Raw genomic sequence first — 25,927 nt, 5'->3', positions numbered from 1 at the left:
TGCCTGGTTTTTCCAATCTCACAGTCCAATCATCACAGTGTCTGAAATGTGGATATGAAACAAAGAATCTTTCTAGTTGGGTTTTTTCCCCAATAAATCATTACATATAGCCTATTTTCATACAAACAAATAATATACAAATAGATGTAAGTCTACTCATAGGGACAAAAACCAGAAGTGCCGTTACTGCCGGTATTTCAGACACTGCTTGTTAGAACAATAAGCTGAAACATTCTAATAATTGATGAAGTAATTTTGTCTTTATGTTCTTTATCAGTGAAGGAACATGAAGATGATGAGCAGGTGACGCTGTCCTGCTCTCTGTCGACACGTGTGTTGCATATACACACAGTGAAGTGGCTGTATGAGGGGAAAGATGGAGATATAAGATACACGGATATGCAGACTTCACACTCTAAGTGCTCAGTTACTGTGACATTTCCTATTTCTAATCTCAAGCTGAAGTCAAAGTATCAAGAGTTGTTCAAGTGTGAAGTGACAGATGGTTACACTAAAAAAATGCATCTGTTTCCCTTCATCCCTCAGTCCTCAGGTAAGAAACCAGGTGAGAATATAGTGAAGTGTTTAAAATCAGCTTGAACTGAAATCATGGGATATTTTCTCCCCGTAGTTTGTTGAGTTTTGTTATTTCTTTTGTCCAGGGGAGGATGCAACAACATCAACCACGATGAGAACAATTGAAAACGGCAGAAAATCCAGAATCACCTCAACAACGCCTGCTGTCAGTGTTACTTCATCATCACCACAAGGTACTGACTCCAAAGTTTAGTGTATTATTCAGTCTTTCCCTCTGCTTTGGAAGCTAAATGTATAAATGTCGACGCACTCTTGGCTTTGGGTGGAGATGTTCTATAAAAGTTATTTCTCCTCTCTTTTAGCTACATGTTTTTAAAACTAACCGAAAACTTGTTTTCATTTGCTGTTCTTCCAGTGTGGTGGCCGTACCTCATTGCGGTCATGGGTTTACTGGCTCTCGTAATCATCACTGTGGCTGTCATCAGACGGAAGATGACTAAAGGTGACAACATTCACAGATTCAACTTTTAATAACAAGAAGTTTTGATAAAGCTGGGTGTTCAATGTGGAAGCTAAACCCGACTCTTGTTTTCAGGGGAGAAACGACGGATGGATGACAACACGGTGAGTTTAAAACTGAAGAATAAAATGTTTACACACATTTTTACTAGTCACTCAGTACAACTTACTGTGGTTCTGTAGTTCACAGAGAACAATACGTTGTGATCGTGATGTGCTGAAGGTTAAGTTTCTGTCTACACTTGTCTTGCTTTTCCACCAATGCTTTTGACACTTTTTCACCCCAACATTTTTTTCTGCATCTTTTGACATTTTTGTATGTTTTTTTCCCCGTTTTTGTAGCTTTACCTGACATTTTCTTTCACTTTTTGAGCTGAGTACAACAGGAGGGATAAGGAATAGTTCATTTTGGTGAATGCACTATTTCACTGTCTTCCTAATATTATCCCTCTGAGGTCTAAGGGCAGTTTTACATATCTTTTTAAATTCACCTTTTTTATTGTATTTGTGTATTACTGATCTCATATCAAAATGTTCCAAACAAACTCAGCTTTCTGTAAACTGAGGCCCAAATGTGTTCCAGAGCAATGTTCTTAAACCTCTTGAGAAAACATACTCAATTGTTTTGGTGCTTGAAATGAGTTTAAAAAAGTCTTGGGTTCATTAAAATAGCTTAATATATTAATTAAATAGTAATTAAATGTCTAAAATGAAATTTGTAATATCGCTTTTTGAATAGGAATGTTGTCAAACATCGCTTGGACTCGCTGGTGCGTCTTTTGTCCTCAGAGGGTTAAAAACAACAAATCACAACCTGCGATCGTGATACAGGAGCTAATAAGCTTAGCTTAGCTCAGCATAAAGACTGGAAGCAAGGAGAAACAGCTAGCCTGGTTCGGTCCAATGTTAACAAAAGCTCACTAATTAGTTTTTGGTATCTTGTTTGTTTAATCCATTTACAACTACTTCTTGCTGAACACCAGTCTATCCATCTGCCCAGCATGTGAGCCTGGTGCAGTGATGACACGACTCCAGGAAGTTACTGCACCCAGCTGTTGTTGACCAAGAAATAGTTACAACATGTACTTTGCTACATAAAAGCACAACATTGTAGTTTTTATTTCCAGAAATGTGAACTGTAACCAGACTGTGTTTGTCCAGGGACAGAGCTTAAACTCGGCGGTGACTCAGCCCGGTCCAGAAACCAGTCAGGACACGGTGAGATCACACACACGAAACCCCCAGTACAAAGTTACACTCACTGCTGTGTGTGTTTGTTCTCTAAATACTGTGAGAGAGAAGAAAAGGGAAGGAAGAGGATGCAGCGTCATTATACCAGAATAGAATAGAAAAAAAGAAGTGTGAAGCAAGAATTAATGAGAAGTGTGTGGTGACATGAGGAGAAAAACTCACGCTGTCTTGTCTTCTCTGTGCAGGCTGATCCTGAAGATGGTGTTTCCTACGCCTCCATCAGCTACACCAAGAAGACCAACAGCAGAGCCCAGGTCAGCTGTCTTTGGGTATACTCAGTAGGGCTGGGACGATTAGTCGACGTAGTAGACGTAATCGATTACGTAAATGCGTCAACACAAATAATTTGTCACCCGTAGAAATCTAAAAATAACATGGCTGCCTCCAGCAACAGCGCAAAGGATTCCTCGCAAGTTCAACAACACGTTGAGAAAAAGGCTGCACGCATGGTCTCTTAAAGTGTGGGGGTATTTTACTCTTAATGCCAACAACAACGTGGTAGTCTGTAGACTTTGTAAAATACATCCCTGAGTCAGGATAACAGCAGCAAAAACACTGTAAGTTCTGCTCACCTTTTTGTCCCTTTCCCTCCCAAGTAGAGTTTAGATTCTCTGCCCGAGGCCGAACTTGAACCACGGGCGGGTTCGGCCACGATGTCCCCCGCCACTATCCTCGGGCGGGACGGGACCGTTATGATCAAGCATTTGTGTTTTTTTAATCATTACTTTATTAGCCTAATTGGGTGGGGAGAAAGCTATGCCTCTCCGCTTCTCCCGTAGCTCTGGGTAGATGTCCGCCGCTACGTGAGTGGGAGGTAAACTGGGCTAAAATCGTGTCCCCCCATCTGTAGCACTGGCTTCCGTAATTGCGAAACCAGGCCAGATTGTTTCAGAGATCTCACGAGTCCTTTATAATGTCAGCTTTAGCGTTACGCCCACGTATTAAAAATTGTCTGGTTTAAATCGGGCTCTAGCTCATAATTCCAGTTAATATGCGGGGCTCGGACACAACATGAACGGGCCGCGGGTAGGGTCGAGGCTTGATTTTTGGGGCTGATCTAAGCTTTACTTCCAAGCATGTACAATTATCAACATAGTGACACGGAATGTGTTCCCAGTAGTGCCAACAGTACGTTAGTCCGTTGATTCGTTTTAATGCCCCGCTGTGACGTAACATTAAGCAACATCAAACGCTGTCAGTCTGCAGTGTGATTTTTTGGTTTACCATCATCATGAGTGACATCAATCGATTACAGACTGTTATATTAGACACTCTGCAACCTGCCTTATGTTGGATTTATTTGATACATCTGATTTCATATGTTGCTAAAATTGCACTTTATTTACTGTAAGATTAAAGGGAGAAGAGCTTGGATGTTAAACAAGAGCTTATTCGTTAAAAAAAAGCAAAGACAGGCTACTCTTTTTGCACTTGCTCTGTTTACTTTAAGTTTTTATTTTTGTATTCCTCCTGAAAGTGACTTTATTTTGTTGATGGATTGACAGCCTACATCTGGCTTCAGGTTGCTCTAAAAATTTATTTTACTTGAACAGTGCAGTGTTAAACAATTTTTATAAATAGAGACTTGAACCTTATTGAAATTTGTTTTGTGTAAATTGTAAATAATTGGGAAATGGGAAAATAATCGCTAATCGAAAAATGTATCGTTACATTAGTCGACTTTTGATTAGTCTATTACGACGACGGCTTTTGAACTTTTGAACGTACACTGTTCCACCAAAACAAGTTTTTTTTCGAGGTTATTTTTCAGAGGCGCCGTGGCTCCATCCTGTGCTTAGCACCGCCCAGACAATTGTAATTGGTTTAAAGAAATGCCAATAAACCAGAGCATGTTTTTCTCCTATCCCAGAATGCTATGTGCACTAGCCAGAGCCTCCTCTGCAGCGCTGTGCAGGAAGGTCTGGCAAAGTGAGACTATCTTTTGATCTATCAATGCCAGTCCGTGGTTCTGAAGTAGCAGATGGATTTCTTTGTTTTTGTTTTTAAGATAGTTTTTGGGGCTTTTTTTGCCTTTTAAAGTGGCTACAATCAATGTGCCTATGGTAACAATATATGACAATGACAATGTGGCAATGAAAAGGGACTGCTCATTGTGATCCACCTACAAAGAATTATCAGCTGAATCTGCTGCTCCCTTCTGCCAGAGCTTCATAGTGAGTTTCAGCTCATTGTTTTGCTGTCCGGCAAAAAACTTTACTGTTCTGTTTCACACTCAGCAATCTCAGAGCCTCAGATAGATAGACACAGATAGAGACTAGCTGGTGAACAGCTGGATGTGTAAATCAGCAACTGATTGCTAACAAGTTCACCATCATACTCATAGATTTAGTCCTGGTGATTGGTGATTCCTTCACTTGTCCTCTATCGCCACCATCAGACCAACATGTCAACTTCACTCACAAGACTTTTCATAATCTAATGAGCAGATAAAAGCTGCAGCAAAGTGAACATGTCAGTTGTTACATGGCTGCAAAATCTGCACTTTCACAACAAGGTTACTTTGTTTCACAATTTAATATTATCCATGTTGAGTTGAATTTACTGTACAGTAAAGGCTGATTTATGCTTCTGCGTCGAATCGACGGCGTACCCCCGAAGACCCCTCTACGTCGCTGGGAACCCCCCTCCGAGTCCTCCGCCGTAGCTCGACGTGCACCTCCAAAAATGTGTAAATTTGCGTCGAGGCAACGCAGACCACGAGGAATGTGATTGGTCAACTGGTCCTGTGTGTTGATAGTCAGTGTTTTAAAGGTCCCATGACATGGTGCTCTTTTGGATTTTATATAGACCTTAGTGGTCCCCTAATACTGTATCTGAAGTCTCTTTTATATAGACCTTAGTGGTCCCCTAATACTGTATCTGAAGTCTCTTTTATATAGACCTTAGTGGTCCCCTAATACTGTATCTGAAGTCTCTTTTATATAGACCTTTGTGGTCCCCTAATACTGTATCTGAAGTCTCTTTTATATAGACCTTAGTGGTCCCCTAATACTGTATCTGAAGTCTCTTTTATATAGACCTTAGTGGTCCCCTAATACTGTATCTGAAGTCTCTTTTATATAGACCTTAGTGGTCCCCTAATACTGTATCTGAAGTCTCTTTTATATAGACCTTTGTGGTCCCCTAATACTGTATCTGAAGTCTCTTTTATATAGACCTTAGTGGTCCCCTAATACTGTATCTGAAGTCTCTTTTATATATATACCTTAGTGGTCCCCTAATACTGTATCTGAAGTCTCTTTTATATAGACCTTTGTGGTCCCCTAATACTGTATCTGAAGTCTCTTTTATATAGACCTTAGTGGTCCCCTAATACTGTATCTGAAGTCTCTTTTATATAGGCCTTAGTGGTCCCCTAATACTGTATCTGAAGTCTCTTTTATATAGACCTTAGTGGTCCCCTAATACTGTATCTGAAGTCTCTTTTATATAGACCTTAGTGGTCCCCTAATACTGTATCTGAAGTCTCTTTTATATAGACCTTTGTGGTCCCCTAATACTGTATCTGAAGTCTCTTTTATATAGACCTTAGTGGTCCCCTAATACTGTATCTGAAGTCTCTTTTATATAGACCTTAGTGGTCCCCTAATACTGTATCTGAAGTCTCTTTTATATAGACCTTTGTGGTCCCCTAATACTGTATCTGAAGTCTCTTTTATATAGACCTTAGTGGTCCCCTAATACTGTATCTGAAGTCTCTTTTATATAGACCTTAGTGGTCCCCTAATACTGTATCTGAAGTCTCTTTCCCAAAATTCAGCTTTGGTGCAGAACTACAGCCACTAGAGCCAGTCCTACAATGAGCTTTCCTTAGGATGTGCCATTTCTGTGTCTGAAGCTATTGAGGAGGACAGTGGGAGTGGCAAGGTCAGTGGCCACTTTTCTCGTTTGAAAGCCATGATGTCTCTCTCTCATGGGTTGGCCAAATTCTCTGGGCGGGCAAAGCAGAGAAAGGGGAGGTAACCTTGCTTGTTATGACCTCATAAAAAGCAGATTCCAAAACGGCTCATCTGAGCTTTCATTTTCTCAAAGGCAGAGCAGGATACCCAGCGCTCGGTTTACACCTATCACCATTTCTAGCCACTGGGGGACCATAGGCAGGCTGGGGGAAATCATATTAATGTTAAAAAAAATTTCATGCCATGGGACCTTTAAGCAGCCTACTGTGGGGAGTAGCAACATGCTAGTTCACTAATATAAGCTTTGCAAATAAACTCAGACATAATTTGGTTACAATGACGGAGTTATCCGTTTGTAAACTGCTTGATAACATTACATAAACTGGCTGGCAGACACCTCGCAAAAGCCACCCCTACCTAGCGTTCTGGTGGTGAAATTCACCGGATGCAAAGCAACCTAGCATAGAACTCTGAAAGGGTCACGCAGCACGTTAGGGCAACAGTGTAGCTATGACATGGAGTTGACGCAGAAGCATAAAATAGCCTTAAGTTGGGTGCTGTTTCCTTCTTACTTCTCAGGTACGGGTTAGAAATGATGATGATGATGATGATGAAGGTGATTCAGTGACCTACAGCTCTGTGAAAGCTTCCTCCTCTCCTGCCGGAGCCTCTGCTGATCCCAGCACCCTCTACGCCGCCGTTATCAGAGCAAACAAATAAGAGACCACAGCACCCAAGAGACATTTTAAAGCTTTGGATATTCACTGGTGTTTTGGAGTAAATATTGGAATCTTCACCTGTCAGCTTAACTCATAATGAACAGATCCCTAAAAACTTCACCAACCAGGGAAATCCTCAAAGATCAGCAATCTCCAAAGTTTATTTTCATAAACCTATTTCTTTTCAGTAACAATCCTTTAAGCTGGAAGCTCTGACTGTTGACCACGATTAGAACTAAACTGTGATCGTTCTAACTGCTGAACATGATTCTGTTGTCCTCTGTTTTCTGTTGTGTTGTTGTTTTTAAATCATGCTTTGTATTTTCTGTGAAAATATTTTGTTAACAGAAGGTAATGCTTACACCTGAGGCCTGTACTACAAAGCAGGATTTGGCGTTAGTGAGCTAACTTCAGGTTCAACCCAGGATTTTCTGTATCACGAAGGTGGATTACTTGTTATCGGGTTCAATCGCCATGGTAACTCATGCTGAATGCCTAACCTGGTCGGGAGGAGGTTAAGTTGGAGATCAGAGATCAACCGGTGTAAAAGCACCGCCTACTGACCAATCAATAGATCAGGCGGTGGTGCATAGAGAGAGAGAGAGAGAGAGAGAGAGAGAGAGAGAGAGAGAGAGAGAGAGAGAGAGAGATTCACTCATAAAAGTTAAAACATTTAGAGACCGACAACCCCGTTAACATTCCCTGATGGATATTTTTATGAAATATATATATATATATTTTAATGGGAGGGAATTAAATATCGGCTTCTTGAGCCGTGTGTGCATGTCATGCACATCGGTTTTAAATTATGTTTTTATATTTTTTATTTGCTCTCAGCGATCGCTTCCCACTGTCAGGGTTGCAACTGAAATAAAAGGCTAAAGCAATGACACTTTATGGAAAGAACAAGTGTAATTATGGTCAGATCTTGGTCCTGACTGATGGGGAAGTGATATTGGAGTTGTGATTTAAACATCTACAGCGTCGGCTATTTTTTTTTTTTGCCAGCTTTCCTTCCTGTTTTAGGAAGCAGCGACTGTACTGCGTTTTCCCTGTAAAACCGAGTCTGTGTTCTTCATATTTATGTAGAATTATAATTTGCTCTTCTTATATATAACATGAGGCTCTGCTAGATGTTTGCAATTGGTCGTGGTGTGCAAACACCGCCTCTTTTATGTGAACCCGCACGCCGCTGGATTGGGAAACCCTGAGTTGACTGAACTAGTTGATAACCAGCGTCGTGATACAGGTTATGCGGGACCGCGGTTGTTAGGTTAGGTGAAGCCGGGTAACTGAAAGAGATCCAGGGCTGGTTGATCTTGCTTCGTAGTACAGGCCTCTGCTCACTTTAGCAAATAAACATTGAGCCAAACTGCTAAATCTCTCACTACAATTACGCAGATGCCCCAAATTCCATCCAGTTAAACACAACTAAAAGAGGGAATAATTGATTTAAAGTCAATTGTCACAGTTCGGCCCAGAATCCCCTCTTCTTAGCCTGTGACCTGTCATGCCTCTGCTGTTCTTGGACTCCGATCCGGGTTTTCCCTCTATCCTCCCGGTTGTCTACAAGGGAGTTGCCAATCATTAGCGCGTGCACTGCCACACCACACCTGTTGCCACTCTCCCACACCTGTTGCCACTCTCCCACACCTGTTGCCACTCTCCCACACCTGTTGCCACTCTCCCACACTTGTTGCAACTCTCCTTGTCAGCCATAGTTGTTTTAAGCAGTGCCAGGAGGAACACTTTTTGCCAGATTGTCATTGTCACGTCTTTCAGTGTGGATTCTAATGTTTGTTCTTGTTCTATTGGATTTACCAATTTTCCCTGCCTACCTGTGTACTGAACTCTGCCTGTTTTTGCCACCTTGGTTATCTGACTGAACCCTGCCTGTACTACTGCCTGTGTTTTTGCCTGACAAACTGTGTACCGAACTCTACCTGTTTTTGCCAATTTGGATATTGGACTGAGCCCTGCCTGATACCTCTTCCATGTTTTTTGACCTTTTTTGAGTATATGCTGCCTACCAAGTTGCTCTGCCTGGCTGCCTATTCCTGTGTGTTCTTAATTACAACCTACATAATCTACTCTCTGCCTCCTGAGTCTGCTTTTGGTTCCACAATCTAGTACCTGGCATCAATGAAAAGTAGACAGCCAGTGCTCACGTTTATTCTCTCTCTTAAAGGTAAAAAAACTTTGGTCAGGTCTTGAACTGTGACCTAAATTCAAATTACAAAATAAGCCTACTGCCACCTTTTAAAATATAGTGAGTTAAAACATTTCTCTCTGCCACCAATACAAATGGGTCCATACCTTCATATTTAGGGAGGAGTACTGTAAAAGAGACAGATGCTTATCATCAGAGTAAAACCTGCAGAGCTCTGCTGCTGCTCTTACCTCACCAAACACTTCCCCTTCAGTTCTCAGGAAACAACACTAAGCTGTATCAGGAACCAACAAACCACTAACATTTCATCATTATCCCCTGTATGGACATATTGCACAAGGGGTACATTTCTGGTGTACGAGCAGATTGACTAATTTCAGCATTTTAATTGATTCTATAAACATTCCTTCTGTGTGAGGAGTTTACATTTTGACCTGAAGCTTCTCCTGTTGAACTTTGAATGAAAAGGGGTTTGGTCCAACAGACAACAGATTATCTCCTCATCATCTGTGGGGCTGAGAACTCGTCTGAAAGCTCATCAGTGGCTCAAGTACTATATCTCCACGCTGAACCACATCTGGCTTTTTGGCTGTTAAGATATCGTCAAGAAATTAATTAGATGAAAAGTTGATCTGTGAATTCAGCAGCTGAAAGGAAGATACACTTTACTCAGAAGGGGAAGTAACCGCTGTATCTCTCCTAAAGAAGTCAGAAACGTTGACAGTCGAGGGCGAGAGAACAAGAGAGAGAGACGGAGAGGCACGATGGCTGAATTCAGACGGATTCAAATAACTTTATTTGTGATTCTGCTGCTTCAGTTTACAGGTAAGGACCCAACACACATTCATGACTAAAAGAAATGTTAATGATAGTATTTACTTGACTAACATTGATATAAATGAAACAGCCAAGTTTGCTATTTGTTTTGAAAATGGTGTGTCGAGTGGATGTTGATTAAGGCAAGTTTGCTGATCTCTGTTGTAATTAATAATCATCCTCTCACATAACCTACCTAACTATACACATAAATGCCAAATTCTTATCTCAGTTATGTTTGTCTCATCTTCAACAGCAGTAGCTGGACAAAAACCCCTCTCTGTCACTGTCAGAGCTGGAGATGAAGTCACTCTGCCTTGTGAAAATGTGATAATTCAGGACTGTAGTACCACTACTTGGCTTTTTCGTCATGAACGGGAAGCATCAGTAGAGCTGATAGAGCATGGGCAGATTAAAGATGGGATTCCCAAATCTAAATCAGACAGACTGAGTGTTACAGAGAAATGTTCTCTGGTTATAAAGAATGTCACAGAGGAGGATGTTAGTCGTTACACCTGCAGACAGTTCAACAAATCAGGACAACAACAAGATCCAGATGCTGTGGTTCATCTGTCTGTTGTCAACAGTGAGTTTTTACATCATAATGTTTACTAACTGTCTTGTTAGAACAATATACTGAAACATTACAATAATTATGATTATAGTGATGAAGTTAATTTAACTCTTGTTGTCTTTCTCTCTCAATATCTCCATCTTCACCAGTGGAAGAACAGAAGAACACTGATGATAGAGTCACCTTGATCTGCTCTGTGTTGACTGATGATGAGTGTGACACAGTGAAGTGGCTGTATGAGGGGAATGAGAATGATGTGGAGATAACACCTCTTACCTGTTCAGCCAGTGTGTCATTTCCTCCTCATCTTAATCAGAAGTTACTGAAGTGTAACGTGACAGATAAGAAGAATGGTAACACGCTGCTGTGTAATGTCGGCCCCACAGTCCTCTTGTAAGAAACCAGGTATAGTTGGTTTTATTTGATGGATTTAGACTTTTAAGATGATTATTCTTTCTTGTTTAGTCTCTTCAGATAGTAAATATGAAGTATTTTAACACCATTTGTTGCGTTTTGTTGTTTTATAACAAAATCAAAGGAAACACAACAGTGGGAACAGATAACACATCAACAAAGGTAGTTACTTAATATCATACTCTCTGTCTGTCTGTCTGTCTGTCTGTCTGTCTGTCTGTCTCTCTCTCTCTCTCTCTCTCTTTCTCTCTCTTTCTCTATTTATTTCTCTCTCTCATGATCCTTCAAATAGAACTGAATGTTAAATAGTTTAAATATTCTCTTATCTATACCTGCAAACCTTGCAGTTGGGATTTTTAATTCCTCGTAATGTGGTGTAGAAAAAAATAGAGTAAAGCAACCATTTTTCATTAGAGGTTGATGAATTTTCTCAAAACACAAACAAGACAATGTAGCAACGGGTTCATTAGATGGTTAACTTGCTTAAAGACACAATTTCGGCATATCGATAGTGTGGACAAAACATGAAGTGGCTGTATCAGGGTAGAGATGTGGGTAAAGAGAACAAAGACTTGAAGACATCACAGTTTCACTGCTGGACCAGTGTGACCTTCATGATTTTTCATTTAATTTACATTTCAGAGGATTATTATAAGATGTTGAAGTGTAACGTGTCGGATGGTCACACTGGAAAAGTGATTACCTTCGGCCTTCAGTCTTCAGGTGAGAAAACGAGGAGATGAGCTGTTTAAAATCACTTCAAACTGACGTGGAAATTACAAACTATGCAATGATTCAACCACAATTTGCAGGAACCAATCACAAACTGGCTTATCCATCTGGTGTGCTATTGGCAGGTTTAACACGATGATGATAGAGAAGCGACTTAAGCAATGTCCTCTGCCAGTGCCTCTGCAGCGCGCGTTAGATCCACAACTCCCTCTCCATTTTCCGATATCTCGTTCTAAACCCTTTTCTCTGGGCCAGTAGGCTATTCCATTTTACAGTCTGGAACACTGCATATTTTTACGACCGTGGTTCATTTTCAATATCCTTGAAAAACTTCCAAACTTTCTTCTTTTCTAAAGTACAGTGTGCAGCTCGTGTGTGAGATCCTGACAGAGCTCCAGCTCAGCGGGTCTGTGAAAGGGGAGGGGCTGACAGAGAAGGCAACAAACCCGACCAGCAGCTGCCGCCTGTCCCGGCAGATTGTGGAGCTTGTGAAGTCCGATACTGTCTTACCAAATTTGCAATTAGCCATCAATGTTCGTAAAACGGCCCATATTTGAGCTTTACATAGTTGATTTCTCGCATAAAAAAAGTCTCAGAAGGGAATTCAGTGGTAAAATAGCAGATGAACAATGTGTACAATTTCAGAGATCTGCGTGACCTAGATTAAGAGGACTAGCTGACCTCAGGTCAGTTGTGTAGCCTATGTAAATGTTGGGGTTGACAAAGACTAGAGACTAGAGCCAGATGAGGATTTGAGAAGTTGATGTTTACTTTTAGCTTTGTTCAGATTCGCCCGTTTTCAGCAGCAGTTTCAAATTGTGAGATTTGCAGAGGAAAGAGGTGACAATGGGATGTTGAGGTTCTATGTACTTCCTCATCACAGGAAGTAGATTCTTTATTTTAACATGCATCAGTTCAGTGTCTCTGACAGTTGACAGCTGAGAAAGGGACAAAGAGAGAGAAGAAACCACGATGGCTGAATTCAAATGGATTAAAATGTCTTTATTTGGGATACTGCTTCAGTTTACAGGTAAGAATACACATAACATACACAAATACCAGAAACATTACAAAATGCAACTATAAATATATGAAATGGTAAGTTATTATACGAAGTACATTTTATTTAACTAAGAAAGACAAGTCTACAGTTTGTTTTAAACATGAAATTTGGAAACCGAATGAAACACATTTACAAACTTCCGATGTATCTAAAACTGTCCTCACACTAACTGTCAGCATGAGAGTATATTCATATTTCAGTTTACTTTTCATGTTTCTCTCTTCTCTTTCACGCGGTTACTGGACATCACCTCTCTCTTACCGTCAGAGATGGCGATGATGTCACTTTGACTTGTGAAAATGTGGTAGATGGTCAGGTTAACTGTGACTGGACTAACTGGGTCTTCACTGGTTCAAGAAGTGAGGAAGTAGATCTGGTTACTCGTGGGAAGATTGTTGAAAGAGACAAAGCTAAATCAGACAGACTGAGTGTTAGAGAGACATGCTCTCTGGTTATAAAGAAGGTCACAGTTCAGGATGTTGGTCTTTACCACTGTCAACAGCTCAAACCAGGACAAGTAGCAGCAACACTCAGATTGAACTATCTGTTATTAACAGTGAGTATTTACATCATTATAATTTCAGATCAACCTGTCTTGCCTGGTTTGACTTCCAATCTCACAGTCAAATCATCACAGTGTCTTAAATGTGGATATGAAACAAAGAATCATTCTAGTTGGGTTTTTTTCCCCATACATCATTACATATAGCCTATTTTCATTCAAACAAATAATATACAAATAGAAGTAAAGTGTACTCATGGGGACAACACCAAAGTGCAGTTACTGGCCCATTTCAGACACTGCTTGTTAGAACAATGAACTGAAACATTATAATAATCAATGAAGTCATTTTGTCTTTATGTTCTTTATCAGTGGAGGAATATGAAGAAGGTGGGCGAGTGGAGCTGTCCTGTTCTGTGTGCACGTGAAGTGTGTAGACACACAGTGAAGTGGCTGTATGAGGGGAAAGATGAAGATGGAGATATAAGATACACGGATATGCAGACTTCACACTCTGAGTGCTCAGTTACTGGGACTTTTTTATTTCTAATCTCAAGCAGAAGTATCAAGAGTTGTTCACGTGTGAAGTGACAGATGGTTACACTGGAAAAGTACAGCTGTTTCCCTTCATCCCTCAGTCCTCAGGTAAGAAACCAGGTGAGAATATAGTGAAGTGTTTAAAATCAGCTTGAACTGAAATCATGGGATATTTTCTCCCCGTAGTTTGTTGAGTTTTGTTATTTCTTTTGTCCAGGGGAGGATGCAACAACATTAACCACGATGAGAACAATTGAAAACGGCAGAAAATCCAGAATCACCTCAACAACGCCTGCTGTTAGTGTTACTTCAACATCACCACAAGGTCCTGACTCCAAAGTTTAGTGTATTATTCAGTCTTTCTCTCCACTTTGGAAGCTAAATGTATAAATGCCATTTCATTTGTCTGGGTGAGCACACAGCATCAACAACAACTTTATTAACAAGTACAAATGAATGTAAGACCAACAAAACAGTACCTGTTATCAGTGATACACTAACAACATCAGGTAAGGTAGCACTCAAAATAGTCGGAAGTCTGAATGTCAGACCCGACACATGGCTGCAAATGGAGATAATCATGTTGGGAAAAAGCAATTTTATTCTCTATGACTACAGGATTTTTGAATAGAACAGAAAGCTGCAGCCAAAACATTTTTCATGTTTTCATTTTTATCTTCAGGCTGGTGGAGGATCATCATGGTGTCTGTGGGTTTAGCAGCACTCGTAATAACTGTTGTGGCGGTCAACATATGGATGAGAGCTAAAGGTGAGAACATTCACAGATTTCATTTTTATAAACAAGAACATTTTAAAACATGGATTACGCTGTGGGAACTGAAGTCAGCTGTTTTTGTCTTTCAGGGAACAAAAGCCAGATGGATGGCAATGCTGTGAGTTTTCAAACTGAATAATCAAACGCTTGTGTTCAGGCTGTTCTCACAAACCATTCGTGCATATAGCTACAAAAAGTAATGCACATATTTCTAGCTGTAAGCCCCACATTGACTTCAGCTGTATGAGACTGCTCCGGTCCGCGTGGGGAGGAGAGGGAGGAGATCAGGGTGGAGGGCTGGGTCCTAAAACACAAAGTGGGGGAGTGGAGTTTAAGTTAAAGGAAAGCACAAGACTTTCACCCAGGAAACAGTTGTTTGTGTCCGAGAGTACTACTACTTAAGGGGCCAGTGTTTTAATCCAAACCACAGTCTTTTTTGTTGTAATCTTAACTTGTCGTTTTGATGCATAACGGGCCGTCTACATTTCAAGTGTAACGTATGCGGAGCAGATGTTCCAATCTACGTCTCCACTATAATCAATGAAACTGGCTACACCGGACACCAGAGCAGCGTGTAAGTGATGTGTATTCTCTGCAGAGATACGCTCTACAAGCGTAAAAACAGGAAAGTCTTCTATTTCTATTTTTACGCGATGTGTGTGCAGCCTTTTTACACAGAAATGGATCATAAAGTGTCCATATTTCTTTTAAATTAAACTACCGATATACAGGAAACAACTTAATGACTGTCAATGAGCGTTTTCGATTTGAGAGTCTCTGTTTTTATTTCGCGTTTCCTGTCCCCTGCATCCTTTAAATAACAGCTGACAGTAGATGGACATTTCTCCGCTCCAAAAAACTGAAGAAACAACAACAATCCCAGAGGGAAAGCTCGCCGTGTCTCCTGTCAATCACGTAATCCTACGCCGTGTGTGCGCTGCAGCTGTAGCTAGTTACAAAATACACTCTGCGGCACTTCCAGTTTGCGATCTGTCCACAACATAACACGTTCAGTGTAGCCAAAATGTAAACTAAAGTGTCTATCTCCATGACGTTTCGCTTCCGGGATTGTTCCGGAGCCACCGAAACGGAACCACGGATGTCCGTTACCTTCCTCTTTCTCTGTGTTGGCGTTCTAAACTCCGGTGGATTTCTGAGGACTACGGCAACAAAGGAGATTTCTTTGTTCCATTTGATCTCAGAATCTCCAGTGTGTTGTGTTGTTTTTCACAGGAGCATCATGATGAAGATGAAGGTACAGTGACCTATGAAAACGTTGGAGAACCTTCTGTTTCTATCAGACTCCACTGATCAACAACTTCAACATTAACTCACCAGAAAAAATGTACATAATATCTGCTAGCTGTCTGTCCCCTGAACACACTGTAAAAACACGGTCTCTGTAGACAGCCCAGGCTCCACAAACGGCAACAAAACCTAACTGTGCCAACCTGCACCACCAAACATGACAAACAGTGTTCCAGACAATAATGACAAGAAGGATTTGGGGGTGGGGGTTGGGGGGTAGTGCACGGAAGGGAGGGGGAGGGGACGGGATGAGGAGGAGGGAGGGGCGAGCTAGACTCATTTTGTTTGACAATACTTCGAAATTCAACAAGAAGTGCCGTCACCGAACATCGCTTAGAACACCTTTATGTAACTTTTCATTTAGGGTTGATTTAAACATGTTTGACAAAAGTCGAATATATTTTTCTAGATTTTGTAGACTAAAGTTGAATAAGCAGAGAGTTTTAATTGAGTCAGTAACTGTCTTCTCTTTACTGTTACTGATGATACAATGCAGTCTGTTAATAAATATGTTTTAAAACTGCATTAATTGTATGTTTTTGGTACTGAAAATAAGTTTCTACATAGACTTTCTGGCACAGACATAGTATAAATGTGAACCCTTTTTGTAAAATAGAGAATGTTCTGTCAGATAGGAACTAAAAATTCTCGGTTCTTGGGCCTCTTCTAAAGGTTCAGAAAGTCAAGGAACTCAAAAGCTGAAAGAGAGATGGTGATATGCTCCTCCTACAAACATTAAGGAACTTGCAAAAGAGAGACTTTAAGGAAGTAACACGTCATCATTTTTGGAGGTGAGGGGAAGGGAGAAAAAAGAAAAAAAAAGAAAAAACAAAAAAGGCTGAATTAAATGTAAAAAGTTTTTATTTGGGTATACATGCTTCAGTATACAGGTAAGAATACATATAATATACACAAATACCAGAAACCTTACAAAATATAACTATAAATATTAGAAATGATAAGTTATTATACAAAGTACATTTTATTTAACTAAAAAAGACAAGTCTACAGTTTGTTTTAAACCTGAAATTTGGAAACCGAATGAAACACATTTACAAACTTCCGATTTATCTAAAACTGTCCTCACACTAACTGTCAGCATAAGAGTATATTCATATTTCAGTTTACTTTTCATGTTTCTCATCTCTTTCACAGCTGTTACTGGACAACACCTCTCCACTGTCAGAGATGGCGATGATGTCACTTTGACTTGTGAAAATGTGGTAGATGGTCAGGTTAACTGTGACTGGACTAGCTGGTTCTTCAGAGGTTCAAGAAGTGAGGATGTAGATCTGGTTAGTGGTGGGAAGATTGTTGAAAGAGACAAAGCTAAATCAGACAGACTGAGTGTTACAGAGACATGCTCTCTGGTTATAAAGAAGGTCACAGTTCAGGATGTTGGTCTTTACTACTGTCACAGCTCAAACCAGGACAAGAAGTTGCAGACACTCAGATTGAACTATCTGTTATTAACAGTGAGTATTAACATCCTTATATTTTCAGATCAACCTGTCTTGCCTGGTTTGACTTCCAATCTCACAGTCAAATCATCACAGTGTCTGAAATGTGGATATGAAACAAAGAATCATTCTAGTGTTTTTTTCCCCCGATACATCATTACATATAGCCTATTTTCATACAAACAAATAATATACAAATAGAAGTAAGTGTACTCATGGGGAAAACAACCAGAAGTGCCGTTACTGGCCTATTTCAGACACTGCTTGTTAGAACAATGAACTGAAACATTATAATAATCAATTAAGTAATTTTGTCTTTATGTTCTTTATCAGTGGAGGAATATGAAGATGGTGGGCAGGTGGAGCTGTCCTGCTCTGTGTCGACACGTGAAGTGTGTAGACACACAGTGAAGTGGCTGTATGAGGGGAAAGATGCAGATGGATATATAAGATCCACGGATATGCAGACTTCACTGTCTAAGTGCTCAGTTACTGGGACTTTTTTTATTTCTAATCTCAAGCAGAAGTATCAAGAGTTGTTCAAGTGTGAAGTGACAGATGGTTACACTGGAAAAGTGCAGCTGTTTCCCTTCATCCCTCAGTCCTCAGGTAAGAAACCAGGTGAGAATATAGTGAAGTGTTTAAAATCAGCTTGAACTGAAATCATGGGATATTTTCTCCCCGTAGTTTGTTGAGTTTTGTTATTTCTTTTGTCCAGGGGAGGATGCAACAACATTAACCACGATGAGAACAATTGAAAACGGCAGAAAATCCAGAATCACCTCAACAACGCCTGCTGTTAGTGTTACTTCATCATCACCACAAGGTACTGACTCCAAAGGTTAGTGTATTATTCAGTCTTTCTCTCCGCTTTGGAAGCTAAATGTATAAATGCCATTTCATTTGTCTGGGTGAGCACACAGCATCAACAACAACTTTATTAACAAGCACAAATGAATGTAAGACCAACAAAACAGTACCTGTTATCAGTGATACACTAACAACATCAGGTAAGGTAGCACTCAAAATAGTCGTGAAGTCTGAATGTCAGACCGACACATGGCTGCAAATGGAGATAATCATGTCGGGAAAAGCAATTTTATTCTCTATGACTACAGGATTTTTGAATAGAACAGAAAGCTGCAGCCAAAACATATTTCATGTTTTCATTTTTATCTTCAGGCTGGTGGAGGGTCATCATGGTGTCTGTGGGTTTAGCAGCACTCGTAATAACTGTTGTGGCGGTCAACATATGGATGAGAACTAAAGGTGAGAACATTCACAGATTTCATTTTTATAAACAAGAACATTTTAAAACATGGATTACGCTGTGGAAACTGAAGTTGGCTGTTTTTTGTCTTTCAGGGAACAAAAGCCAGATGGATGGCAATGCTGTGAGTTTTCAAACTGAATAATCAAACGCTTGTGTTCAGGCTGTTCTCACAAACCATTCGTGCATATAGCTACAAAAAGTAATGCACATATTTCTAGCTGTAAGCCCCACATTGACTTCAGCTGTACGAGACTGCTCCGGTCCGCGTGGGGAGGAGAGGGAGGAGATCAGGGTGGAGGGCTGGGTCCTAAAACACAAAGTGGGGGAGTGGAGTTTAAGTTAAAGGAAAGCACAAGACTTTCACCCAGGAAACAGTTGTTTGTGTCCGAGAGTACTACTTAAGGGGGCAGCGTTTTAATCCAAACCACAGTCTTTTTTGTTGTAATCTTAACTTGTCGTTTTGATGCATAACGGGCCGTCTACATTTCAAGTGTAACGTATGCGGAGCAGATGTTCCAATCTACGTCTCCACTATAATCAATGAAACTGGCTACACCGGACACCAGAGCAGCGTGTAAGTGATGTGTATTCTCTGCAGAGATACGCTCTACAAGCGTAAAAACAGGAAAGTCTTCTATTTCTATTTTTACGCGATGTGTGTGCAGCCTTTTTACACAGAAATGGATCATAAAGTGTCCATATTTCTTTTAAATTAAACTACCGATATACAGGAAACAACTTAATGACTGTCAATGAGCGTTTTCGATTTGAGAGTCTCTGTTTTTATTTCGCGTTTCCTGTCCCCTGCATCCTTTAAATAACAGCTGACAGTAGATGGACATTTCTCCGCTCCAAAAAACTGAAGAAACAACAACAATCCCAGAGGGAAAGCTCGCCGTGTCTCCTGTCAATCACGTAATCCTACGCCGTTAGCGCGCGCAGCTGTAGCTAGTTACAAAATACACTCTCGCGCGTACCCAGTTTGCGATCTGTCCACAACATAACACGTTCAGTGTAGCCAAAATGTAAACTAAAGTGTCTATCTCCACGACGTTTCGCTTCCGGGATTGTTCCGGAGCCACCGGAAATTCCACCGGATGTCCGTTACCTTCCTCTTTCTCTGTGTTGGCGTTCTAAACTCCGGTGGATTTCTGAGGACTACGGCAACAAAGGAGATTTCTTTGTTCCATTTGATCTCAGAATCTCCAGTGTGTTGTGTTGTTTTTTTCACAGGAGCATCATGATGAAGATGAAGGTACAGTGACCTATGAAAACGTTGGAGAACCTTCTGTTTCTATCAGACTCCACTGATCAACAACTTCAACATTAACTCACCAGAAAAAATGTACATAATATCTGCTAGCTGCCTGTCCCCTGAACACACTGTAAAAAAACACGGTCTCTGTAGACAGCCCAGGCTCCACAAACGGCAACAAAAACTAACTGTGCCAACCTGCACCACCAAACATGACAAACAGTGTTCCAGACAATAATGACAAGAAGGATTTGGGGGTGGGGGTTGGGGGGGTAGTGCACGGAAGGGAGGGGAGGGGACAGGATGAGGAGGAGGGAGGGGGAGGCTAGACTCATTTTGTTTGACAATACTTTGAAATTCAACAAGAAGTGCCGTCACCCAACATCGCTTAGAACACCTTTATGTAACTTTTCATTTAGGGTTGATTTAAACATGTTTGATAAAAGTCGAATATATTTTTCTAGATTTTGTAGACTAAAGTTGAATAAGCAGAGAGTTTTAATCGAGTCAGTAACTGTCTTCTCTTTACTGTTACTGATGATACAATGCAGTCTGTTAATAAATATGTTTTAAAACTGCATTAATTGTATGTTTTTGGTACTGAAAATAAGTTTCTACATAGACTTTCTGGTACAGACATAGTATAAATGTGAACCCTTTTTGTAAAATAGAGAATGTTCTGTCAGATAGGAACTAAAAATTCTCGGTTCTTGGGCCTCTTCTAAAGGTTCAGAAAGTCAAGGAACTCAAAAGCTGAAAGAGAGATGGTGATATGCTCCTCCTACAAACATTAAGGAACTTGCAAAAGAGAGACTTTAAGGAAGTAACACATCTCATCACAGGAAGTAGATTCTTTATTTTTAACATGCATCAGTTCAGAGTCTCTGACAGTTGACAGCTGAGAAAGGGACAGAAAGGGAGAGAAGCACGATGGCTGAATTCAAATGGATTAAAATGTCTTTATTTGGGATACTGCTTCAGTTTACAGGTAAGAATACAAATAATATACACAAATACCAGAAACCTTACAAAATATAACTATAAATATTAGAAATGATAAGTTATTATACAAAGTACATTTTATTTAACTAAAAAAGACAAGTCTACAGTTTGTTTTAAACCTGAAATTTGGAAACCGAATGAAACACATTTGCAAACTTCCGATTTATCTAAAACTGTCCTCACACTAACTGTCAGCATAAGAGTATATTCATATTTCAGTTTACTTTTCATGTTTCTCATCTCTTTCACAGCTGTTACTGGACAACACCTCTCCACTGTCAGAGATGGCGATGATGTCACTTTGACTTGTGAAAATGTGGTAGATGGTCAGGTTAACTGTGACTGGACAACTGGTTCTTCAGAGGTTCAAGAAGCAGCGTAGTAGATCTGGTTAGTGGTGGGCAGATTGTTGAAAGAGACAAAGCTAAATCAGACAGACTGAGTGTTAGAGAGACATGCTCTCTGGTTATAAAGAAGGTCACAGTTCAGGATGTTGGTCTTTACTACTGTCGACAGCTCAAACCAGGACAAGAAGTTGCAGACACTCAGATTGAACTATCTGTTATTAACAGTGAGTATTTACATCATTATAATTTCAGATCAAACTGTCTTGCCTGGTTTGACTTCCAATCTCACAGTTAAATCATCACAGTGTCTGAAATGTGGATATGAAACAAAGAATCATTCTAGTGTTTTTTTCCCCCGATACATCATTACATATAGCCTATTTTCATACAAACAAATAATATACAAATAGAAGTAAGTGTACTCATGGGGAAAACAACCAGAAGTGCCGTTACTGGCCTATTTCAGACACTGCTTGTTAGAACAATGAACTGAAACATTATAATAATCAATTAAGTAATTTTGTCTTTATGTTCTTTATCAGTGGAGGAATATGAAGAAGGTGGGCGGGTGGAGCTGTCCTGCTCTGTGTCGACACGTGAAGTGTGTAGACACACAGTGAAGTGGCTGTATGAGGGGAAAGATGAAGATGGAGATATAAGATCCACGGATATGCAGACTTCACAGTCTAAGTGCTCAGTTACTGGGACGTTTTTTATTTCTAATCTCAAGCAGAAGTATCAAGAGTTGTTCAAGTGTGAAGTGACAGATGGTTACACTGGAAAAGTGCAGCTGTTTCCCTTCATCCCTCAGTCCTCAGGTAAGAAACCAGGTGAGAATATAGTGAAGTGTTTAAAATCAGCTTGAACTGATGCAGAGCGAATCATGGGATATTTTCTCCACGTAGTTTGTTGAGTTTTGTTATTTCTTTTGTCCAGGGGAGGATGCAACAACATTAACCACGCATGAGAACAATTGAAAACAGCAGAAAATCCAGAATCACCTCAACAACGCCTGCTGTCAGTGTTACTTCAACATCACCACAAGGTACTGACTCCAAAGTTTAGTGTATTATTCAGTCTTTCTCCGCGTTTGGAATCTAAATGTATAAATGCCATTTCATTTGTCTGGGTGAGCACACAGCATCAACAACAACTTTATTAACAAGCACAAATGAATGTAAGACCAACAAAACGGAACCTGTTATCAGTGATACACTAACAACATCAGGTAAGGTAGCACTCAAAATAGTCGTGAAGTCTGAATCTCAGACCGACACATGGCTGCAAAAGGAGATAATCATGTCGGAAAAGCAATTTTATTCTCTATGACTACAGGATTTTTGAATAGAACAGAAAGCTGCAGCCAAAACATATTTCATGTTTTCATTTTTATCTTCAGGCTGGTGGAGGGTCATCATGGTGTCTGTGGGTTTAGCAGCACTCGTAATAACTGTTGTGGTGGTCAACATATGGATGAGAACTAAAGGTGAGAACATTCACAGATTTCATTTTTATAAAAAAGAACATTTTAAAACATGGATTACGCTGTGGAAACTGAAGTCGGCTGTTTTTTGTCTTTCAGGGAACAAAAGCCAGATGGATGGCGATGCTGTGAGTTTTCAAACTGAATAATCAAACGCTTGTGTTCAGGCTGTTCTCACGAACCATTCGTGCATATAGCTACAAAAAGTAATGCACATATTTCTAGCTGTAAGCCCCACATTGACTTCAGCTGTATGAGACTGCTCCGGTCCACGTGGGGAGGAGAGGGAGGAGATCAGGGTGGAGGGCTGGGTCCTAAAACACAAAGTGGGGGAGTGGAGTTTAAGTTAAAGGAAAGCACAAGACTTTCACCCAGGAAACAGTTGTTTGTGTCCGAGAGTACTACTTAAGGGGGCCAGCGTTTTAATCCACACCACAGTCTTTTTTGTTGTAATCTTAACTTGTCGTTTTGGTGCATAACGGGCCGTCTACATTTCAAGTGTAACGTATGCGGAGCAGATGTTCCAATCTACGTCTCCACTATAATCAATGGAACTGGCTACACCGGACACCAGAGCAGCGTGTAAGTGATGTGTATTCTCTGCAGAGATACGCTCTACAAGCGTAAAAACAGGAAAGTCTTCTATTTCTATTTTTACGCGATGTGTGTGCAGCCTTTTTACACAGAAATGGATCATAAAGTGTCCATATTTCTTTTAAATTAAACTACCGATGTACAGGAAACAACTTAATGACTGTCAATGAGCGTTTTCGATTTGAGAGTCTCTGTTTTGTTTTTAGCGTTTCCTGTCCCCTGCATCCTTTAAATAACAGCTGACAGTAGATGGACATTTCTCCGCTGTGCCGGCTCCAATAAACTGAAGAAACAACAACAATCCCAGAGGGGAAGCTCGCCGTGTCTCCTGTCAATCACGTAATCCTACGCCGTGTGTGCGCTGCAGCTGTAGCTAGTTACAAAATACACTCTGCGGCACTTCCAGTTTGCGATCTGTCCACAACATAACACGTTCAGTGTAGCCAAAATGTAAACTAAAGTGTCTATCTCCACGACGTTTCGCTTCCGGGATTGTTCCGGAGCCACCGGAAATTCCACCGGATGTCCGTTACCTTCCTCTTTCTCTGTGTTGGCGTTCTAAACTCCGGTGGATTTCTGAGGACTACGGCAACAAAGGAGATTTCTTTGTTCCATTTGATCTCAGAATCTCCGAGTGTGTTGTGTTGTTTTTTCACAGGAGCATCATGATGAAGATGAAGGTACAGTGACCTATGAAAACGTTGGAGAACCTTCTGTTTCTATCAGACTCCACTGATCAACAACTTCAACATCAATTCACCAGAAAAAGTACATAATATCTGCTAGCTGCCTGTCCCCTGAACACACTGTAAAAAACACGGTCTCTGTAGACAGCCCAGGCTCCACAAACGGCAACAAAAACAAACTGTGCCAACCTGCACCACCAAACATGACAAACAGTGTTCCAGACAATAATGACAAGAAGGATTTGGGGGTGGGGGGTTGGGGGTTAGTGCACGGGAAAGAAAGGGGAGGGGACGGGATGAGGATGAGGGAGGGGCGAGCTAGACTCATTTTGTTTGACAATACTTCGAAATTTATGCCGTTATATATGTATCACATTCCTGAGCAAGTAATTGTATGTTTTGAGCGCAGAGAACTATATTTTGCAAGCACATTACATTACATTTTGAACAGAAATTAACACTCGCAAAAAATAATTTAGTTTGACTAAACAAAAACCTATTTCGGGCACAATAAATGTATTTGCATGTCTTTCTCTGCTCGCAGGTAAAAGCTGCTGCGCTCCGGTCCTGTCTCCCTCGCACTCAACCTCTTCTCTCTGCGCGCTCAACTCTAGACACGCTCGCTCAGATTTTCACAGCGTTAAGTGTGCCACAAAACCAACCAATCGCAGAATCAAAAGGTCAATTCTGATTGGCTGTTCACCTCCAATTAGATCGCAAGTAGCAGGAAAGACATATCTACAGGGAAACAGTTTTTGACACAACACCTGCAGTGATTCCCCAGCAAGGGGTATCTCTGCAGTAGCTAGTGGGTACTTGGAAAGATTGTGGAGCAGCTTAACTAATCAAAATAATTTAATTATGATTGATTTAAAACAATATATCAGCTGAAACAGCTCAACACATATGTTTAAACATATAGCGAAGTAATCAATGGTAGAAATAAAAAGCTAAAAGTGGCCTACTGACTTAGCTAACAGTTTAAATGATTAGTTAAAAGTAATGTATGACTTTTAAAACATTAACCACACTTCAAGTAAAAGGCCAAGCTAGTAGAATTTCTGACCAAACCACCCTAAATGTCTATAGTTCAATTGCATGAAAATGTAAGAATATTCACTTTAATAGGATAGTGTGAACACATTGGGAATTGACTGGGTGGGTATGTGAGTTAATATGACAGGGATGTGGGGAACCTCAGATAAGAAGTTGGAAAGCACTGATCTACAGTATTTTATATTATTGACCGACCGGTATATTACAGACATGCCTTAATAGTTGTGTTAATCACAACACCGTTTTTGAATTACATATCTCCGTGGTGACTAACATCATCCTTCACAAGAGAAATCTAACAGCTAGCCCAGCATGGATACAGTCTATGCATCCAACATATTCATCTGAACAAACCTAAAATGTCACAATACAGCCACTTAAAAGAAGAATTTGTAATACTGGTTACATCGATGTGGTGTTTTATTAACCTTAATTCTTTAAGGTTGGATCAATTGACTTGCCAAAGTAGCTATCCGTTGCTAACATTAGCTAGCTAGCTTATTTATGTCAAAAGCAGTAGCTACGAACGTCACTGCCAAGATATGATTTCATTTTAAGACAGATGACAAAACTTGACGAAGTCTTATAACACCTCTCTCGGTCTCTCGTGAAATCATGTCTTGGCAGTAGTTAGCTAACGTTTCTGCTTTTTGAGATAAATTAGCATTAGCAACGGATAGCTCATTCCGCAGCTAATATAGCAACATAATTCAGGTTAATAAAATACGGTAATGTAACCAAAAGTATTAAAACTACTTACATGTGGCTATACAGGCCTACTGCTGTTCAGTCTCGCATTGCGAGACCTAACTTAGCTAGTTACAGTGCTGCGAGGCCTGTTCAGATGACATGTCGGCTGCTGTGTGTGAGCTAGCTAGATTGCTTGTGAAGGATGAGTCAAACATAAGGAGATATGAGTCAAACAAAACAACGG

The 25,927-nt window shown here is 40.4% G+C and overlaps 2 protein-coding genes and 3 long non-coding RNA genes across 6 annotated transcripts in view; all 5 read left to right on the top strand.

Annotated features, from left to right (window-relative positions):
• Positions 1-276: 276 nt before the first annotated feature.
• Positions 277-7,298, top strand: LOC120546889. Of its 2 annotated transcripts, none has more exons than XM_039782149.1 (7): positions 277-553; positions 663-770; positions 953-1,039; positions 1,133-1,161; positions 2,218-2,274; positions 2,493-2,561; positions 6,807-7,298. In XM_039782149.1, exons 1-7 carry the CDS (start codon positions 400-402, stop codon positions 6,945-6,947), a joined length of 645 nt encoding a protein of 214 aa, XP_039638083.1. In that variant the 5' UTR covers positions 277-399; the 3' UTR covers positions 6,948-7,298. The 2 variants fall into 2 exon arrangements, with proteins under 2 accessions (XP_039638083.1, XP_039638082.1); XM_039782148.1 differs by having other exon boundaries at positions 277-565.
• A 1,822-nt stretch (positions 7,299-9,120) lies between these two features.
• Positions 9,121-25,927, top strand: part of LOC120546888 — a 54,800-nt gene continuing 37,993 nt past the window's right edge. Inside the window, exons 1-2 of the mRNA XM_039782146.1 lie at positions 9,121-9,941; positions 10,189-10,518. Of these exons, the coding sequence (XP_039638080.1) occupies positions 9,881-9,941; positions 10,189-10,518 (391 nt within the window). The 5' untranslated portion in view covers positions 9,121-9,880. The remainder of the gene's footprint in view (positions 9,942-10,188; positions 10,519-25,927) is intronic.
• Positions 13,777-14,919, top strand: LOC120546892. Its single transcript, XR_005636979.1, has 4 exons — positions 13,777-13,862; positions 13,972-14,079; positions 14,437-14,523; positions 14,619-14,919. It is a non-coding gene; the product is annotated as an uncharacterized LOC120546892 (long non-coding RNA).
• Positions 20,672-22,137, top strand: LOC120546894. The gene is made up of 4 exons (XR_005636981.1): positions 20,672-20,813; positions 21,079-21,398; positions 21,717-21,992; positions 22,111-22,137. It is a non-coding gene; the product is annotated as an uncharacterized LOC120546894 (long non-coding RNA).
• LOC120546895 lies at positions 22,138-24,001 on the top strand. The gene is made up of 4 exons (XR_005636982.1): positions 22,138-22,219; positions 22,574-22,660; positions 22,757-22,785; positions 23,910-24,001. It is a non-coding gene; the product is annotated as an uncharacterized LOC120546895 (long non-coding RNA).

Source organism: Perca fluviatilis, chromosome 18 (genome assembly GCF_010015445.1).
Source record: "Perca fluviatilis chromosome 18, GENO_Pfluv_1.0, whole genome shotgun sequence".
NCBI classification, from domain to species: domain Eukaryota; kingdom Metazoa; phylum Chordata; class Actinopteri; order Perciformes; family Percidae; genus Perca; species Perca fluviatilis.
This window is presented reverse-complemented; position numbering and strand designations above follow the sequence as displayed.

Bases quoted from the DNA above. Each gene is read 5' to 3' on its own strand.
- LOC120546889 (XM_039782148.1), top strand. From the start codon at position 400: ATGCAGACTTCACACTCTAAGTGCTCAGTTACTGTGACATTTCCTATT. The intron at 566-662 runs GTGAGAATATAG...TCTTTTGTCCAG, and splicing joins GTCCTCAGGTAAGAAACCAG to GGGAGGATGCAACAACATCA. The intron at 1,162-2,217 runs GTGAGTTTAAAA...GTGTTTGTCCAG, and splicing joins GACGGATGGATGACAACACG to GGACAGAGCTTAAACTCGGC.